Source organism: Leptodactylus fuscus, chromosome 1, assembly GCF_031893055.1.
Source record: "Leptodactylus fuscus isolate aLepFus1 chromosome 1, aLepFus1.hap2, whole genome shotgun sequence".
Taxonomy (NCBI): Eukaryota; Metazoa; Chordata; class Amphibia; order Anura; family Leptodactylidae; genus Leptodactylus; species Leptodactylus fuscus.
Window position 1 is genome coordinate 119,466,736 of NC_134265.1, and position 21,168 is coordinate 119,487,903.

The window sequence follows — 21,168 nt, forward strand, 5'->3', positions numbered from 1 at the left end:
CTGATAAAAATTTTAATAAAAAGTGATCAAAGCAAAAGCATTTCCCGAAAATGGTAGAAATAAAAAGTACACCCGGCCCCGCAAAAAAAGAAGCCCTATGCATCCCCGTACACTGATGTATAAAAAAGATACAGCTGTTGGAATATGGCGACTTTTAGAAAAAAAAATTTTTAATACAGTTTTGGATTTTTTTTAAGGGGTCAAAATGTAAATAAAACCATATAAATTTGGTATCCCTGGAACCGTACCGAAACACAGAATATAGGGGACATGTCATTTTGGTTGCACAGTGAACGCCATAAAACCAAAGCCCGTAAGAAAGCCACAGAAATGCATTTTTTCTTCAAATCCACCCCATTCTGAATTTTTTTTCCTGCTTCCCAGTACATTCTACAGAATAATTAATGGTGGCATCATGAAGAAAAATTTGTCCCGCAAAAATTAAGACCTCATATGGCTCTGGGAGCGGAGACATAAAAAAAGTTATGGGGTTTAGAAGGAAGGGAGTCAAAAACAAAAAACGAAAAATCAAAAAATGCCATCAGCGGGAAAGGGTTAAAAATGCATTAATAAATTGACAACTTACAAATTGACAAAGGGGTGTGTCCATACACAGTATGGCACTGTTATCAGTGATTGTATGGTATCAGACTGTGAAGTTACCTCCCTCACCCAACTGGTAACACCCACCTGTCAATTTATTCTCTTGTAGAGCCCAGCATCATGCAGCCTTTGTTGTCACAGCACTACAGCTGTCTGTTGGTTGCCTATGGCACTATTTTAGAAATAAGCAGTCATGTTTTTAATCCCGCACAACCCTTAATGACCCTAGTAGATATTTAGTAGATATATTGGTTTTATGAGGTTAGGAAATTATAACGTAGGAATAACTTTCCATTTTATAATGCTTACCGATCTTTTTCGGTCAAAATGAACTTCTCAAAATGCAGGTGTAATTTCTGTCCTCCAGGAGCATCTATTGTCCATGCACAAAAGAGATTGTTGCTATAGTTGCTTGGGAAGTTTGGAGATAGAACTCTTCCAACAGTGGCATTCTGAATTCTTCCTCCGCAAGGAGCTAAAAAAAAAAGGACAAAGTTACATTGAACATAAAACAGTGTATAAGACACCCCTACATATACTTTAGAGGTGACTACAGGTGACTGTCCAGGCATTGATGGATGGAAATGTGATTTATAAAGTGCTGTGGAATATGTTGGTGCTATAATTATTAATACAATTTTGTACATAAAAAATTACACAGTCTTTAAAGGTGGGCAATAACTTCAAAGCTTTGTCAACGTTAACATTACGCTCTTTTCTGTCCGTGTTTGTTGCTCCCAATTGAACAGCAGTCTGTTGCATTATTCGTCCCAGAAAAGAAAAATTCTGAAATCTGAGCGACCTGTTATTCATATCACCACCTACTGTAAGGACAAGGCCCCACGTTGTGAGCCACGGCCAAAAAACACTGCAGAGATGCATCAAGGTTTTTTCAACAGCGTTTTTCACAGAAAGTCTATAGAGATTTCCTTTGCGGACTTTCTGCCCTTATTAGCATTTCTGTAGGTATAATTCACATGCTGCGATTTTCAAAAACGCAAGATTTTTTGAACACAAGTGTTTTTGAAATCACAATTATTATTTTTTTCTGCAATGTGTGGATCCCATCCACTATGCATGTACTGTAAAACACATTTTTGCAACGTGCGGCCTAATACTGATTTATCATATGTGTCATGGTCCTGTAAGAGTAGAATTCATGCCTCCAGTATGAACAGAGCCTTACATGGAAATGTATTGGATGTGATATACTGTATAGTATCTTTAACCTACATAAGTGTAAATTTTTTTATTATTTTTTTCATAAATTCTCACTTGTAAGCAGATAGCTATTTGTGCTTTATAATCCATTTTCAGTGTTGAATGCTTTTCCAATTAAAAAAGTTGAAGTTTCAACCAACTGACTTTATTTAATAACAGGCTCAGTTTTTTTTTTGGTTGAAATGTGCTAACATAGGGAATTTCATCTGTTAGGCAGCTTTAACAAGCAAGCAAACTATCTACCGTATAACTTTCTCCTTCTCCATCTGAAAGAATTGGTTTAGAGAAGCTTATCCCTTGTAAAAATATCCTGAAAAAAACATGACACACACACACACACACACACACACACACACACACACTATGTGATCAAAAGTACCCTGACACCTGGCTGAAAATGACTTACAAGTTCGTGGCGTCCTCCATCTGTTATGGAGGGGGCTTGCACCCCTTGTTGTTTTGCGTGGCACTATCACAGCACAGGCCTACATTGATGTTTTAAACACCTTCTTGTATTCCCACTGTTGAAGAGCAATTCGGGGATGGCGATTGCATCTTTTAACACGATCGAGCACCTGTTCATACTGCACGGCCTGTGGCGGAGTGGTTACACGACAATAACATCTCTGTAATGGACTGGCCTGCACAGAGTCCTGACTTGAATCCTATAGAACACCTTTGGGATGTTTTGGAACGCCGACTTCGTGCCAGGCCTTACCAACCTACATCGATACCTCTCCTCAGTGCAGCACTGAAGAATGGGCTGCCATTCCTCAAGCAACCTTCAAGCACCTGATTGAACGTATGCCTGCGAGAGTGTAAGCTGTCATCAAGGCTAAGGGTGGGCCAACACCATATTGAATTCCAGCATTACCGATGGAGGACGCCACAAACTTGTAAGTCATTTTCAGCCAGGTGTCCGGATACTTTTGATCACATAGTCTATCTATCTATCTATCTATCTATCTATCTATCTATCTATCTATCTATCTATCTATCTATCTTAAATATATAAAATAGACACACACAAAAATTATATAAAAGATGAATATTTTATTGTAATATTTATATAAAAGATGAAAACAACATTGTATACCAGGAGTAACTGAGCATAAGTTTTGCCTTAGCTTCATTAAGGGGAATGCAAAGCTAAGGCTGGGTTCACATGGGTTTTTTTGGGACAGATTTTGACACGGAATCCGCATCAGAATCCAGCTAAAAAAAAACGCCTCCCATTGACCTCAATGGGACCCGTTCACTTCTATTTTCCACCAATGGTTTTGTGCCACTCGTGGAAAAAAGAAGTGGACTGCCCTTTCTGGCCGTGGATTCCGGCTAGCCAATTTTTGGACCGGATTCTGAGGTGGCCTCCGCCTCAAAATCCGGTCCAAAAAACCCTAAGGGTGAATTCACACTGAGTAAACGCTAGCTTATTCTGAACGTAAAACACGTTCAGAATAAGCGGCGTCTAAAGCAGCTCCATTCATTTCTATGGGAGCGGGGATACGAGCGCTCCCCATAGAAATGAATGGGCTGCTTCTTTCACTCCGTGCAGTCCCATTGAAGTGAATGGGGAGTGCCGGCGTATACGGCAAGCTCTGCTCATGCTGAGCCGTACACGCCGGCACTCCCCATTCACTTCAATGGGACTGCACGGAGTGAAAGAAGCAGCCCATTCATTTCTATGGGGAGCGCTCGTATCCCTGCTCCCATAGAAATGAATGGAGCTGTTTTAGACGCCGCTTATTCTGAACGTGTTTTATGTTCAGAATAAGCTAGCGTTTACTCAGTGTGAATGCACCCTAAGGCAAAACTTATGCTGAGTTACTCCTGGTCGGGGCGTGGTTTGACTCCCCACGGTTTTCATTTTCCCTCACTACCGAGGTATATTTTGTATCTCTTCTTTTGGTTTGCTTTATTATGTGCATTTATCACTTTACTCCTGGTATACAATGTTCATTATCTGGATTACTTTGTGATTTGTCCACCCTGTGGGATGTAACACTATTTTATGTGGTTTATGATATTTATTATTGAATCAGGCACATGTGTTTTCATTATATATATATATATATATATATATATATATATATATATATATATATATTGGTAGCTCAATTTTGCATAGGTTACACACACACACACACACACACACAGACACACACACACACACACACATTGTTTTAATGCCTTCCCCCAATATTAATGAATATAGTAGTTTTTTGATTATAACTATTGTTGAGTTCATTTAGGACTGATCACAATTTACAATAAGTGTACTGGTAAACCAGCTAAAATGTTTTTCACAGCCATTTTGCACCTCGAGTTTCTGACAGGAGAGAAACAGCCGAGGTGAAAAGTGCCCTGATGGAGCAAATTTATGACAGTGACTCAGGGACACACAGGTCAGAATTAGAGATGAGCGAACACTAAAATGTTCGAAATTCGATTCGAACAGCCGCTCACTGTTCGAGTGTTCGAATGGGTTTCGAACCCCATTATAGTCTATGGGGAACATAAACTCGTTAAGGGGGAAACCCAAATTCGTGTCTGGAGGGTCACCAAGTCCACTATGACACCCCAGGAAATGATACCAACACCCTGGAATGACACTGGGACAGCAGGGGAAGCATGTCTGGGGGCATAAAAGTCACTTTATTTCATGGAAATCCCTGTCAGTTTGCGATTTTCGCTAGCTAACTTTTCCCCATAGAAATGCATTGGCCAGTGCTGATTGGCCAGAGTACGGAACTCGACCAATCAGCGCTGGCTCTGCTGGAGGAGGAGGCGGAGTCTAAGATTGCTCCACACCAGTCTCCATTCAGGTCCGACCTTAGACTCCGCCTCCTCCAGCAGAGCCAGCGCTGATTGGCCGAATTCCGTACTCTGGCCAATCAGCACTGGCTAGTGCATTGTATTGGCGTGATGAAGCAGTGCTGAATGTGTGTGCTTAGCACACACATTCAGCTCTACTTCATCGGGCTAATAGAATGCATTGGCCAGCGCTGATTGGCCAGAGTACGGAATTCGGCCAATCAGCGCTGGCTCTGCTGGAGGAGGCGGAGTCTAAGATTGCTCCACACCAGTCTCCATTCAGGTCCGACCTTAGACTCCGCCTCCTCCAGCAGAGCCAGCGCTGATTGGCCGAATTCCGTACTCTGGCCAATCAGCACTGGCTAATGCATTGTATTGGCGTGATGAAGCAGTGCTGAATGTGTGTGCTTAGCACACACATTCAGCTCTACTTCATCGGGCTAATAGAATGCATTGGCCAGCGCTGATTGGCCAGAGTACGGAATTCGGCCAATCAGCGCTGGCTCTGCTGGAGGAGGCGGAGTCTAAGATCGCTCCACACCAGTCTCCATTCAGGTCCGACCTTAGACTCCGCCTCCTCCAGCAGAGCCAGCGCTGATTGGCCGAATTCCGTACTCTGGCCAATCAGCGCTGGCCAATGCATTCTATTAGCTTGATGAAGCAGAGTGTGCACAAGGGTTCAAGCGCACCCTCGGCTCTGATGTAGCAGAGCCGAGGGTGCACAAGGGTTCAAGTGCACCCTCAGCTCTCCTACATCAGAGCCGAGGGTGCGCTTGAACCCTTGTGCAGCCTCGGCTCTGCTACATCAGAGCCGAGGGTGCGCTTGAACCCTTGTGCACACTCTGCTTCATCAAGCTAATAGAATGCATTGGCCAGCACTGATTGGCCAGAGTACGGAATTCGGCCAATCAGCGCTGGCCAATGCATCCCTATGGGAAAAAGTTTATCTCACAAAAATCACAATTACACACCCGATAGAGCCCCAAAAAGTTATTTTTAATAACATTCCCCCCTAAATAAAGGTTATCCCTAGCTATCCCTGCCTGTACAGCTATCCCTGTCTCATAGTCACAAAGTTCACATTCTCATATGACCCGGATTTGAAATCCACTATTCGTCTAAAATGGAGGTCACCTGATTTCGGCAGCCAATGACTTTTTCCAATTTTTTTCAATGCCCCCGGTGTCGTAGTTCCTGTCCCACCTCCCCTGCGCTGTTATTGGTGCAAAAAAGGCGCCAGGGAAGGTCGGAGGGGAATCGAATTTTGGCGCACTTTACCACGCGGTGTTCGATTCGATTCGAACATGGCGAACACCCTGATATCCGATCGAACATGTGTTCGATAGAACACTGTTCGCTCATCTCTAGTCAGAATCACAGCGGGTTTGTAGAATTTCTGGCAGTTAATCTTATCCGCACACTCCATCTAAAATCCAAATACGAGGTGTCTTGCTCTGCAGGTTTTGAATCTGTGAGTCGACACAAATGAATGGGTTTTTCCCGGATATCACACTGAACTAGCACATGGGGCCTTAGGCCAATTGTAGATGACCGTGCTGCAACTGGCTTGCCATGAATTAAAAGCATGGGCTGCACACGGGGGATGTCCCCGTGTGCCGCTCTTTCAGGGGTCGTGCTTCCGTGGCTCCTTTCATTAAATTAATAGGAGCCATGGAAGCATGGACCGCAAAATAGGAAAAAAATAAGGCCTATCCTATCTGATACAGCCTGGACTGAAAATCATGTCATGTAAAAGCGCCCATAAAAAAGAATGGGTCAGTGTGCTATCCATGAAATACACAAATAGCGCAATGACCCATACTGCGGTTGTCTGCATAGGGCCTAAGGGTGTAAATTTTAAGGTCAGCTATCTGCACCAGAAATTTTATGTGCATGTTACAATGAAAACCAGACAATTTTGGCAGGTTTTTTTTGCTACAGGTAGGTTTGCTGCAGGGTGTATTCTGTGGAAACCCTGCAGAGGACCCATCCTGCGAGGTCTTAACCTAAGACCATGATTGTATGGGCAGTAACTGCTGTGGGCTAGCAGCCACTTTTTAAGTCTGCTGCAGGTGAATTGTTGCCTGTTGACTGTGAGTGGCCGTGGCCAAAGGGTGTTTTCACACATATGAAGAATTTATTATTTAGAAAACCGTTGTAGATATTGTGGCATAAATCACCTTTCCTGCGCCACAGCGCCATTGTGAGAATGTGGACAGGGGCAAGAACGCCTTGGCTCAAAATTTTCCTAATTGGCATAGATCTCCATTTATGCACATGGACTTGCACCTGATTTATGGAGAAGCTGGAAGTCTATAGTGCAACAATGTGTTTTTGTTTGTGGTATTTTATTGTTTTGTATCTTTTAAACATTGAAAAAAAGCTTAAAAAGTAGTAGTAGTGTGAAGAAGACCTGTGTTCTACATATTGCATCAGGATATTAACTTATTCATATGAAATAGCTAAGGTACATTTATGACACCATTGAGGTCTTATATAGAGATGAGCGAGTAGTGTTCGATCGAGTAGGTGTTCGATCGAATACTACGGTATTCGAAATACTCGTACTCGCTACACTACTAGCTGTTCGAAGTTTAAGGTTCGATGCAGAACCAGCGTTGATTGGCAGAATGCTATACATTCTGCCAATCAACGCTGGTTCTTCTCTTACCTTTCCGAAGTCTTCTCCGTGCTGCGTCCCCGCGTCTTCTTCCGCGTGGAATTCACTCTGCCTAGGCATCCGGCCTAGGCAGAGCCGACTGCGCATGTGTGGGCATGCACGCGCATACACGCGCATGTGCAGTCGGCTCTGCTCAGGCGTCGGGCCTGGGCAGAGCCGCACGCGCATGTGCAGTCGGCTCTGCCTAAGGCCGGATGCCTAGGCAGAGTGAATTCCAACCGGAAGAGGACGCAGGGACCCTGCGCCGGGAGAAGACTTCAAGCAGAATCCAGCCCGACCCTCACTCGTGGACTTGGTAAGTATGATTTTATCAAATGTTGCCTACCCCTGAAACGAGCATTTTCCCCCATAGACTATAAGGGGGTTCGAAATCCGTTCAAACAGTCGAACAGTGTGCGGCTGTTTGAATCGGATTTCGAACCTCGGACACTTTAGTGTTCGCTCATCTCTAGTCTTATAAACATGTCAGTGTTTTATATCAGTAACTGTAAACCTAAACCAGGCACAGAGATTACACGTACAATGGAAATATCTACTGTAAATATCTGTACCTGCTATTTTTGATCCACTCCTGGTTTTGGCTTATAATCACTGATATAAAAATCTGATCAAACCGCTGGCATGTGAATAAGACCTGATGTATTTGAATGTTGGAGGGTTGTGTTTGTGGCATGGTTTGCCAGCTGTAAGGCACATATTTTACTATCTAACCAAAGAATTTTGTCATACTAAAGTGGAGCTTAAGTGAAAGCCCCCCGTTGCGGAAAACACAGAATTTTTTAATTGCAGATTTTGCTGCGTTTTATTTTAACCAAAATCAACAGTGGCTTGAATAGCAATGGAAAGTATAAAGGAACCACTTATACTTCACTCGTAACTTTGGCTCAAAAATGCAGCAAAACCTGCAACAAAAAAGCTATGTTTCCACAAAGTGGGGCCTTAGCCTTAGGTTAGCTGTACACGACCGAGTTTCACCCATGATTTAGCCAGATTTGCCAGTTTTAAACTTAAAACTTTTACTTCATGCTGGGACCAGGACTACTAGCATCATAGTTATCTTTGATGATAGGAATCCTTACCTCCCAGTAATATACTGTTTGGTTTCAGTTAGTACGGGACAGTATGTTGCTGGGAGGTATGGACTCCTAGCATCATGGATAACTATACTGCTAGGACTCCCAGCATGAAGTTCAAGCTGGTAAATTTGGTCAACACACGGACATAGGTGAAACTCGGTCGTGTGCAGCTAGCCGTAGACAGAACTAGTCAAACAGGTCAGAATGGGTTATCAACTGTTTTCTAATTGGAAATGCCACAATTCTGAACATTTAACAAAATGTAAAACATAACCCCACGAGCACTTTGCACACATGTTGCAGTCCTAAACAAAATGAATGAGAAATTTTTCATGATTGTACTCCTGTAGCAATATTGATAAAGCTGTCCTAGTTTGTTCCCTGCTGCTTGTAGGAACAGCAATTACTGGCCACTGCAGTGATTTCCGTCATCTATAATGACTTAAACTTCACTTGCAGACATACATATCCACAAGACTGCAGTAGCTGTTTTCTCTATGAACTCCCAGAGGTGATCTATTAAGCTGATACTGCAATGTGAACTCTTTTAAAGCTATATTTCACAATGCTTTATAGGATGTCCAACACAGTCCTAGAATCTGCTTCGCAGCTGACAGAAGGCTAAATAACTTAGACATTGGAAAGTACTAGCTAAACTACTGCCCAGTGTACTATAGAAATATAGATAATCTTTAGGTTACCTTTTATCAGTAGGAGATTATAATATGGTGGCCACCTGGGATGCAAGTCTCCTGGTGGGCTATGACCACCCAAATCTCTCACCAATTTTCACAAGTGTATGCCACTTAGAAGTAGCCTGCGCTGGCAGTAGACTTTTACATGTTACAAAGTAACTAGCGTTAAAACAAACCTGATTCTAATTTCACCTTCAAATTATCCACAAATCTTAAAGGTTCACACTTTTGCCAATGACAGATACTGTATATATGTCATATATGTATATATAATATATGATATACTCGATCATTTTCTTCTATAAACTGATGAAAGTTTAAATATTTTGAATCATTTGTTTGATTCTATTTTATATATTCTTTATCTACTTTTAGGATTTGTATGGAAATCTGATGTACACACATGGATAAAATTGTTGGTAGCCTTTGTTTATTGAAAGAACCTCATGAAACAGGCCTGGACAGGAATGATGGTTCCTATAACTTAATATTTTGTTGCACAACCTTTTGACGCAATCTCTGCAATTAAACGATTCCTGTAACTGTCAATGAGACTTCTGCACCTCTCAGTAGGTATTATAGCCCACTCCTCGTGAGCAAACTCCTCCAGTTGTCTCAGGTTTGAAGGGTGCCTTTTCCAGACGGCATGTTTCAGCTCCTTCCAAAGATGCTCAATAGGATTTAGGTCAGGGCTCATCGAAGGCCACTTCAGAAAAGTCCAATGTTTTCCTCTTAGCCATTCTTGAGTGTCTTTACCTGTATGTTTTGGGTCATTATCCTGTTGCAAGACCCATGACCTGTGACTGAGACCAAGCTTTCTGACACTGGGCAGCACATTTCTCTCTAGAATCCCTTGATAGTCTTGAGATTTCATTGTACCCTGTACAGATTCAAGACACCCTGTGCCAGATGCAGCAAAGCAGTCCCAGAACATAAGAGAGCCTCCTCTATGTTTCACAATAGGGACAGTGTTCTTTCCAAGATATACTTCATTTTTTTCATCTGTGAACATAGAGCTGATGTGCCTTGCCAAAAAGTTTGATCTCATCTGTCCATAGGATATTCTCCCAGAAGCTTTGTGGCTTGTCAGCATGTAGTTTGGTTATTACTACTTTTATCAGATTCAAGTTATTTCTGTGACCATTGTGGGTTTTTCTATCATTAAACGAGGACTACCAACAATTTTGTCCACGTGTGTAGTTTTATGTCATGTTTATACAGAAGTATTGAAAATTCTGAAGTGCTCACAAACTTTAAAGCACCGCTGTATATCTATGTGTTTGATTGTTACCTATACTTTACAGAGAAAAGTGCTGGGACACAAGTCAATCACTGAATTCAGGAGTTTCATTCAGTCTCATTGCCACAGGTATATAAAATCCAGTACCAAGTCATGAAGTCTGCTTTACAAACATTTGTTGGGTGCATGCATTCTAACCTAAGGATTTAGAATGTAATATAATATAATTTTATGGATATAATGTATGTTAATTTAAGAGGTTCTTGATTGTTTGGCTATGTAGGGATACATACCTATACAGACAGGCTCTTTATCACTCCATCTCGGTTTTGAAGCATTGATGCATGTAAGATTTCTGGCTCCTTCCAACTCATATCCCATATTACAATGAAAATGAGCAGTTCCTCCAGCATGTAGTCCCATGACAGTAACCTCTCCGTAGTCTGGCCTTCGAGGAAAACTGCAGCTCAGCATAAAAACTAAATCAAGACAAAAATATATTATACAGTTCTTAGTTTCCAGAGCATTTAACATCTATTGCATGTTAATAACTTCACAAGCTTAAATACTGTATGAGCTGGTAGGAAATCCCTCCTTGTCTTGGGGGTAACAAAGTTAAAGTATCACTTAAATGATAAAATACATTTATGGCTAATGAGGTATTTCCCTTTACAGAAACATTTACGGAGTATCAACCCTAGTTATCAAGAGCGCACTAAGAAAAAAATTACATAATATACAAAAATACATATAATCGAAAAAAGGACATACTTACCCAATACCAGATAAAACATGGCTGTGCAGGATGTGGAGACTCGGACAGGCACATGCAGTATATGGTAGAAAGTGCACAGATATGAAATACTAATAAAACATCCACTTACACACCTACAATACATGAAGGGGTGGATGCCAGGATTGTTAATGCACATAGAAAACACTCACACCACACAAGGCGCTAGTCACATAATATGAGAGTTGCAAAGTGCTAGGGTAAAGCCAATTGGTCAAGTCCCTTATAGAGATGAGCGAGCCGATCCGAACAGCACGCACACATTGAAATGAATGGACGTAGCCGGCACGCGGGGGGTTAAGCGGCCGGCGTCAAAGCGGAAGTACCAGGTGCTTCCATTCATTTCAATGCATGCGTGCTGTTCGGATCGGCTGATACGAACAGTACTCGCTCATCTCTAGTCCCTTACTATCAGATCAGACGGGCTGTCCAGCATCTCCACTAGTACCAGCACCCTGCATATATAACTGGCGCTGGCTGCATCCTGCAAAAAAGCTTAAATATCCATCAGGTATTTGTTAGTATTTTGGCCAATATATTCAAGCTCTCAAACCATGCCAAGGTTCCTCATGCCATTGCGAGTCCCTAACCAAAAATATCAAATACACAAAATATTAAAAAATGCCTTATGGTTTTAACTTTTTTTTTAAGCAGAGCAATGTTTTATCTAGAATTGAGTAAGTGTGGCCTTTTTTCAGTGATATGTTTCTAGTTTGGAAGAGGTGTCCAGTATGTGTCCAGAGACTGTAGGAAAGGAAGTGTATTGTCTTCTAGAAACATACATTCTTAATACTACCCTTAGAAATGTAATATGTTCACAGGCTTCTTACTGCATATTTATGAATGTTATTAGTGGCCCAACATTTAAGTAAGCAATTAATCCCAATAAATATTTACACTCTAGTTAATATTGATTTTGGAGTAAATGCCATGAACTGAATACATTCTTCATTAAGGAAAGCCATAAACAACAATCCCCAACTATCATAGTATTATTAGAAAGCTCTGTTTATAATGGCTCCCCAGAAACAACTATATATATATATATATATATATATATATATATATATATATATATATACTGTATTCCCACAAAGCCAGTAATACAGTGTTACAGTGTAGATATATTGGATGCAATTCCTGTTGTCAGGTTGTCAAACAAACCAATGACAGAATCGTTGCAACATAATTTCCAAAATTGACTATTTGTTCTGTGTGGAAATACTCTTTAATGGTTTAAGATTAGTCTGTCAAGAGGACATAATAGTTGTATGGATTATTTAAAGCTTTATAGACACCCTAAGGATGCTTTCACACGGAGTTAACGCTCCACTCATTCTGACACGTAAACACATTCAGAGTGAGCGGCATAAAACAGAATCCCATTGACTTTAATGGGTTCGGTCTTACGTGCTCTACCCATTGAAGTCAATGGGAAGCTTTTTTACCTATTGCTATCTATTGACTTCAATGGGTAGCGCACATAAGACCGAACCCATTGAAGTCAATGGGATTCTGTTTTACACTGCTGACTCTGAACGTGTTTACGTGTCAGAATGAGCGGAGCGTTAACTCCGTGTGAAAGCACCCTAAGGCTCAGTTCACATCAGTCAAAACTCCAAATGAAAAAGTCGCACAAGCAGGACTTTTCATCCTGCAAAATGATGGATGCTGGAATGAAAGCTCAACAGACCCATCTATAGACAATGATATCTTTTTATAGACAATGAGATCTTTTGAGCTCCATTGGTGTCTCTCATTTTAAACATTCCGCACTTGTATTATTCTGATCTTATAAAGATTCTCCATAAGTACTGCATATATATATATATATATATATATATATATACAGTATATATTTATTTATGTTATTATATTTCAGTATCTCTACACCTGTTGGCTTTCCCTGACTTTGGAGGATTGTACATTACATAGCCGACAAGTTATGCACACTTGAGCTGAGCATTCACGTCTATTTCAATGAGTAGTGGGGCTACGCTTCTCTAGTGACATGTTAATCTGCCATTTACACATTAGATTGTTGAGCAATTGAGGCAAAACCTTCAGCTTAGTCCAACATCTGTATAATTGGTATAGATAGCTTTACTTGTTTGGCAGCAGTCTAATAATTCATGGACACAGCATATTATTGTGATATGTGGTGTAGATACAGATGCACACAAAACAAGAACTTGTGTTTTCAGCACATTTTCCAAATATATCGTATCTTTGTTATGTTCTCTAAAGAACAGTGTCTCACATCTTAAAAGACATATTTTACATGATTCACTCTAGAGGACAAAAATTCTACTTTCATCTAATCAAACAAAACCAACACATGGGAAATGAATATACACAGATGGCTCGCCTTCTCTAAACAAAATGCTTTAGCTTCTTAAAGGCTTAAAAAATAACTAAATTCACCATACATCTCTATATAAAGAAGTAATATATTCCTCTGCAAACTGAATTGAATTTTCTTTGCTTTTGTTTTTTTTCACATCAGCATTTTTAGCCAATAGGTAGAACTATAAGATTGAAGATTAGAGATGAGTGAGTAGTATTCGATCGAGTAGGTATTCGATAGAATACTATGGTATTCGAAATACTCGTACTCGTTCGAATACTACTCCTATTCGCAGTAAAGACTCGATTCAGAACTAGCATTGATTGGCTATACAGTGTACAGCTTTCGGCCAATCAACGCTGGTCAATGCATTCCTATGAGAAAAAGTCAGCTCCCGCATAACCGGATGCTGCCAGCTCTCCCGACTAGCAAAGAGCCTGCTGCAGAACCAGAGTTGATTGGCCGAATGTTATAGACTGCATAGCATTCGGCCAATCAATGCTGGTTCTGCAGGACAAGTAAGTTCACATTCTCGCTTGCCTCCCGTCTGGAAGGAGTCCGCAGGAGGACCCCCCCGAATGGAATATCAGCACAACTGCAAGCGCTGTGCAGTTAAAGCGCCCGGACCCGTTATAGTCTATGGAGTCCGTGCGCTTTAACTGCACAGCGCTGCTCCTAAACATTCTCCTCCTGCTACTTATGGACTTGGTGACTCTCCTTTAGTGGAATAGTGGTCTCCCCTGAAACGTGCATTTTTTTCCCATAGACTGTAATGGGATTCGATATTCGATCGAGTAGTCGAATATTGAGGCTCTACTCGAAACGAATATTGAATCTCGAATATTTCACTACTCGCTCATCTCTATTGAAGATCATTTGTCACTGGGTCAAGCAGCTATTAGATGCTAATAAACCATTTTCCCTTGCTTAATTAAAAGGAGACTAAGACACCTCGTTGCAGAAAAGCTTCTTTTTTTGTTACAGATTTTGCTGAGTTTTGTTTTTAGTTAAAGGGGTATTCTCATGTACATAATTTTTTTAAAAATTAGTAGATAATTAAAAGCTAAACATTTTTGCAAATATAAGTGATTAAACATTTTGCAGAGTTTTAAAGATTTTCTCTAAATATCTTGTGGTCACAGTCTTGTGGTCTTGTTCAGTTGCCAGCGGATACGACCATGAATGCAGGAACTTTCTAAGGTCAGAAAATCTGCCATGATTTCCTTATCTTCTCATACATGTAGTGTCCCTGCCTGATAACCCGGCTACAATAAGAAAATCATAGCTGGGTCACTGACAAGTTCCAGACCATAGAAAGTTTCTGCATTAGTGGTCGTAACCATTGGCTACCGATCAAGATAAAAGACTGTCACCACTAAGAAAGTTAGAGAAAATCTTTAAAACGTTGCAGAATTTTTAATTACTTATATTTGCAAAAATGTTTAACTTTTAATTATCTACAAATATAGATGTAATTATGTTCATGGGAATACTCCTTTAAGCACAAAATTAATGGGAAATATAAAGGAAGCTCTTATACTTTTATGTTCAGCTCAATCTATTTCTGACTTTGGCATAAAATAGCACAGCAAAATCTGCAAAAAAAAAAAGCTGCTTTTCTGCAACATGGGGCACTAGTTTATGAGTGGATTTAAAGGGAAATTAAGACATGGAATTTATCATAGACCTAAACCATGGATTTCAATGGGTTTATTCACATGGCACTGTCTACGTCCGTTTTGATGGACAAAGATGGTTAATGCCAGGTTTTTTTTTGATGGCTGGGAAAAATGGACTGACGTGAATATACACATTAAATTCAGTGGGCTGTCAAAACAGCTGTGTGACAGACGTTGCAAAAAGAGCTATCACAGTCTTGTGAATAAGCCCTAAGAGTAGAGGTCCATAGGTTATGCCATAAGCCTAGTAGATGGTGTCTTTCTCCTTGCAACCCCACCTATTCAGAGAATAGAGGATGGTAGCTGCAAAGAAAAAAATAAAGTGTTTGTACAAAATGTACAATTTTGTGACTATAGACTGCAAGAGGTTAAGACTAAAAATTAATGAGCGCTGTGTCTGAATTATTAAGATTCTCCTGTCTCTCAATAATTCAGGTGCACTCCCCTGCACCGTTTTCATAAAAATTGGCAAGTGAGGCACCGAAAGAGTGATGTCATATATCTTTGGTGTAAAAAGGGCCTTTTTGCCAAAGATGCACTATTCCCATCCTTGCCAGAAGACAGACATAGAAGGAATAGTAAGGAATTAAGAAAGAAAAATTAATTAAGAAAAGTAAATTCCCCCATTACTTGTGATGCCTTGCTTACTTTGATAATGTAGTTGAAAGGTTCCAATTGTATCATCTTGGAATGTTTTGAAGTAAACTGAAAGGCTGTTGGTTGGACTTCGGATCACTTGACCTTCAACCAGAAGAGTTTCATTTGCTAAGACGACAAGGCTATCATCACTTATCCCTCGAATAGACAGGTGCTCTCCTTCAGAAAGGTTGACACTTTTAACCTAAGATGAAAGAATAAATTATGAGTACTATACATGCTTTTAGTTTGCGCAATCAAATAAAACAATCGAATATACAATAGTTCACATATGACTTTGCTACTTTTCATGAACTAACATAAAACCAAAAGAATGTTAAAATATAAGACTGCTTGCCTGGTGGCACCTAGAATGGAAATAGTCTTCAAAACTATATCTCCAGGTTTCTGACCTATGTGTGGTCCAGGGCGGGTCTTGAGTTGGCCTCAGCCCCTGGTGTGGGTCATAAACACCTCTTTGGTTGTAATCAATGGCTGCTGGAAGCCAAGAAAACTGGTGGACATCTCACAGTGGACAGTTGATTTATTATAGCTTATGAAAAACACATATCTGTAGACACTGTATGTCACATGTAAGCACAGACTAGAAATTGGAAATAAACAAGAACATATATATAGCCAGGAAAGCGTATATCCAGTATGATGGAAATACCTCCCTCTTCACGCGGGTTGGGCAGTAGACCTATAAGGCTCAGTCTTGTGCTGGCTAATACAGGTACTCTGGTCTCCATAGGTTGTTACTTTAAGAACTCTTTTAAACTTGGTAGTGAAGAGAAAAGAATTTTCAGAATCCATTATGGTGGAAGAAGGGTTGTATCTCTAGCCAGAAACAACATCAGAACAAAATGTTTTGTCTGTCTGGGGCTCCACACCCATAATGCTTTACATGTGAGATTATAATGAAGCTGATTAGATTTGCCATGTTGGGTTCTTTAAAAAATTGGAATGGAACAGAGTGGCCTGTTTTTCCTCTTCACTGGCATGTTCATAGCTAAAGCAGTTGTACATGTTGATAATCCTACCAAAGAACTCCTGATATCAGACTTCTAGATAAGCTATTTTTTATGAGTAGGGATATTGGCTTTATCTGTAACCCAACCACATTTTTGAGATTTTTGAGTAAAGTCATACTATGGACAATCTGTAAGAATTGAAAGCTGTCATGTTGCCAGATCCACAACTGATGGTACCACCAGATACTGATGACCTGCAAGACACATACATTAGGGGCTGGAAAATCCCAGTTATCTGTCTGTATATGTTTAACATCTAGTTGTGCAAACTTCGGATATATATATATATATATATATATATATATATATATATATATATATATATATATATACAGTCCTATGAAAAAGTTATATCTAATAACTGATGGACACAGTAATATTTCAGGATTGAAATGAGGTTTATTGTACTAACAGAAAATGTGCAATATGCATTAAACCAAAATTTGACCGGTGCAAAAGTATGGGCACCTCAACAGAAAAGTGACATTAATATTTAGTAGATCCTCCTTTTGCAAAGATAACAGCCTCTAGTCGCTTCCTGTAGCTTTTAATCAGTTCCTGGATCCTGGATAAAGGTATTTTGGACAAACAATTCAAGTTCAGTTAAGTTAGATGGTCGCCGAGCATGGACAGCCCGCTTCAAATCATCCCACAGATGTTCAATGATATTCAGGTCTGGGGACTGGGATGGCCATTCCAGAACATTGTAATTGTTCCTCTGCATGAATGCCTGAGGATTTGGAGCGGTGTTTTGGATCATTGTCTTGCTGAAATATCCATCCCCGGCGTAACTTCAACTTCGTCACTGATTCTTGAACATTATTCTCAAGAATCTGCTGATACTGAGTGGAATCCATGCGACTCTCAACTTTAACAAGATTCCCGATGCCGGCATTGGCCACACAGCCCAAAACCATGATGGAACCTCCACCAAATTTTACAGTGGGTAGCATGTGTTTTTCTTGGAATGCTGTTTCTTTTTGGACGCCATGCATAACGCCTTTTTTTATAACCAAACAACTCAATTTTTGTTTCCAAAATGAAGCTGCCTTGTCCAAATGTGCTTTTTCATACCTCAGGCAACTCTATTTGTGGCGTACGTGCAGAAACGGCTTCTTTCTCATCACTCTCCCATACAGCTTCTATTTGTGCAAAGTGCGCTGTATAGTTGACCGATGCACAGTGACACCATCTGCAGCAAGATGATGCTGCAGCTCTTTGGAGGTGGTCTGTGGATTGTCCTTGACTGTTCTCACCATTCTTCTTCTCTGCCTTTCTGATATTTTTCTTGGCCTGCCACTTCTGGGCTTAACAAGAACTGTCCCTGTGGTCTTCCATTTCCTTACTATGTTCCTCACAGTGGAAACTGACAGGTTAAATCTCTGAGACATCGTTTTGTATCCTTCCCCTGAACAACTATGTTGAACAATCTTTGTTTTCAGATCATTTGAGAGCGGGCTGTCCATGTTCGGCGACCAACAAACTTAACTGAACTTGAATTGTTTTGTAGAAAGAAATGGTCCAAAATACCTTTATCCAGGATCCAGGAACTGATTAAAAGCTACAGGAAGCGACTAGAGGCTGTTATCTTTGCAAAAGGAGGATGTACTAAATATTAATGTCACTTTTCTGTTGAGGTGCCCATATTTTTGCACCGGTCAAATTTTGGTTTAATGCATATTGCGCATTTTCTGTTAGTACAATAAACCTCATTTCAATCCTGAAATATTACTGTGTCCATCAGTTATTAGATATATCAAACTGAAATGGCTGTTGCAAACACCAAAATATTTAGAACGAAAAATGATTAAGATTAATAGGGGTGCCCAAACTTTTTCATAGGACTGTATATGATAGCCATGATGATATTGGAATTTATTATAGCTTGTAGTTTATTAAGATTTATCATTATCTTTCTAATCACTCAAATAAGTAGCTACATTGGCATTTCACTATCACGGTGTCATTCAAGTGGAAACTGGGTCCTAATGAAGAGACCAAAGAACTATCACTGCAAATTTCCAAGAAAACCTCATTAGAATGACATAAAATCTCATTCCATTATCATCAAGAGATTGGAGTTGCCGGGGTTCACTCTTCTAATCTGCAGCAAGCTAGGAATGCTTTCTCAACACCCATCTAAATGTAAAATATGACAATCCTATCTATACCACATTCTTGCTTTAGCAAAAAATAATGTTTCTACATGAGCTGCATGGTAAATCGACCTATTTGACTGTTTATTTCTAGAAATAATAGGCTTGTACATTCTCAGACTTACCAAGGAATGTTTTATTTATTTATTTATTTATTTATTCATTCATTTATTTAATGTATTTATTATTTATGGATTTTTATGTATGTATGTGTACTTATTATTATTATTATTATTATTATTATTATTATTATTATTATTATTATTATTATTATTATAATATCATATTTTATTTATATTTATAATTGCTCTCTTTATTTCGTTAAGTGGGAAACCATTTTGCTGGCAATAATACAACTCCAGATATTACAGCAACACCTTTAGATGATAAAACTCAGAAAATTACTGACTATGAAAAAGTGTAGTGAGCATGCTAAATTACATGTTCAGACGTCAATATGCAGTGAGCGGGAGCAGCTAAAGTCTCATGCCATTGAGAAATGTCATAGGCATTGTGAAAACTGGAATATTTCAATATTTCCGTTAATAATAAAAATTAAAAAAAGACCATCAGAAATGTTTAAGTGTAATACAAAATGTAATTTACGTGTGAGATCAGTTAATAATTAGAGATGAGCGAGTAGTATTCGATCGAGTAGGTATTCGATTGAATACTACGGTATTCGAAAAACTCGTACTCGATCGAGTACCACTCGCTATTCGAATGGAAAAGTTTGATGCAGAACCAGCATTGATTGGCCAAATGATATACAGTCGGCCAATCAACGCTGGTTCTTCTCCTACCTTTAGAAGTCTTCTCCGTGCAGCGTCCCCGCGGCATCTTCCAGCTCTGAATTCACTCTGCCAGGCATCGGGCCTGGGCAGAGCCGACTGCGCATGCCCGCGCTACAAGAAAATTGCCGCTTTGACTGTAAGCGGCCATTTTCTTGTAGTGCGGGCATGCGCAGTCGGCTCTGCCCAGGCCCGATGCCTGGCAGAGTGAATTCAGAGCCGGAAGATGCCGCGGGGACGCTGCACGGAGAAGACTTCTCGGAGGATCCAGTCCGACCCTCACTCGTGGACTTGGTAAGTATAATTTGATCGAATGTTGCCTACCCCTGAAACGAGCATTTTCCCCCCATAGACTATAATAGGATTCGATATTCGATTCGAGTAGTCGAATATTGAGCGGCTACTCGAAATGAATATCGAATATCGAACATTTTACTGTTCGCTCATCTTTATTAATAATTGTAAACACGAGGCTTTTTACACACCTAGAAATACATGGAAATAAAGTTTATACTAAGCTTTGCTGAAGAATATATATATATATATATATATATATATATATATATATATATTGCTTTGAAAACATAATTTAAAAGCCTATTCAAGCAGAAAATATTTCAGATAAACTAGGGAAGCATATATAACAACAATAGAAAAAATAACCTCCTCCACAATGGGAACTTTGTCATAAATGCTATTGAGTTATTTTCTAGTTTATTGGTTTCTTTTCTGTAGTGTTTGCATTTGTCAGTTGTCAACTACACAGCATTATTTTATACATTTCCCATAACTAAACTCTGCTGCTTTAATATTTGCTCTTGGAAATCCATGCAGCTCAGAAAATGAGACAGTTGTATTTCTTTTTTATTAACACTCCTACATAAATTGCGCATTTTGAACAGAATTTCCATAAAATTGTTAACAATCAGTGGATATAATTCTGGAAAAAAAAGAGAGGGATTTTGGAAGTTAACGCCCGTGTTCGAAGAGAAACAAGCACTGACATTTGAGGCAGAGCATACGGTGTAACCTGGTTACAGCCATGGCCCTGCATATATCAATCTAATGGTTGCAGATAATAATTATATCAGGGGCCTGAGAACAAGGCAAGGAAGGTCTAACCTGGGCTAAAGTCCAAAGAGGGTGTACTAGCAATGTGCACAGAAGTGACGACAAGGTGCAGCTAAATACCAGTTCCATCACAAAATACCAGGGTTGATATATTGTGGTTGGGTTTACAAATCACCTGTAGACTTTTTTGATTGTGTATAAATGTTACAATGCAATATGAGATATTTTGTATAGTTGGAGTTGATCATTATAATGATTTCTGGTTGTTACATTGATAAAGTAATTGATTTGGCAGAATAAATAGGAATAGGCAATGCATTATCAACAAACTC

General features: G+C 39.8%; 1 protein-coding gene across 2 annotated transcripts in view; it reads right to left on the reverse strand.

Annotated features, from left to right (window-relative positions):
* Nucleotides 1-21,168, reverse strand: part of SEZ6L (seizure related 6 homolog like) — a 329,568-nt gene that overhangs the window by 71,974 nt on the left and 236,426 nt on the right. For both annotated transcript variants that reach the window (XM_075276577.1, XM_075276578.1), the window contains exons 5-7: nt 15,797-15,989; nt 10,623-10,808; nt 913-1,078 (exon numbers count right to left, since the gene is read on the reverse strand). In XM_075276577.1, the coding sequence (XP_075132678.1) occupies nt 913-1,078; nt 10,623-10,808; nt 15,797-15,989 (545 nt within the window). The remainder of the gene's footprint in view (nt 1-912; nt 1,079-10,622; nt 10,809-15,796; nt 15,990-21,168) is intronic.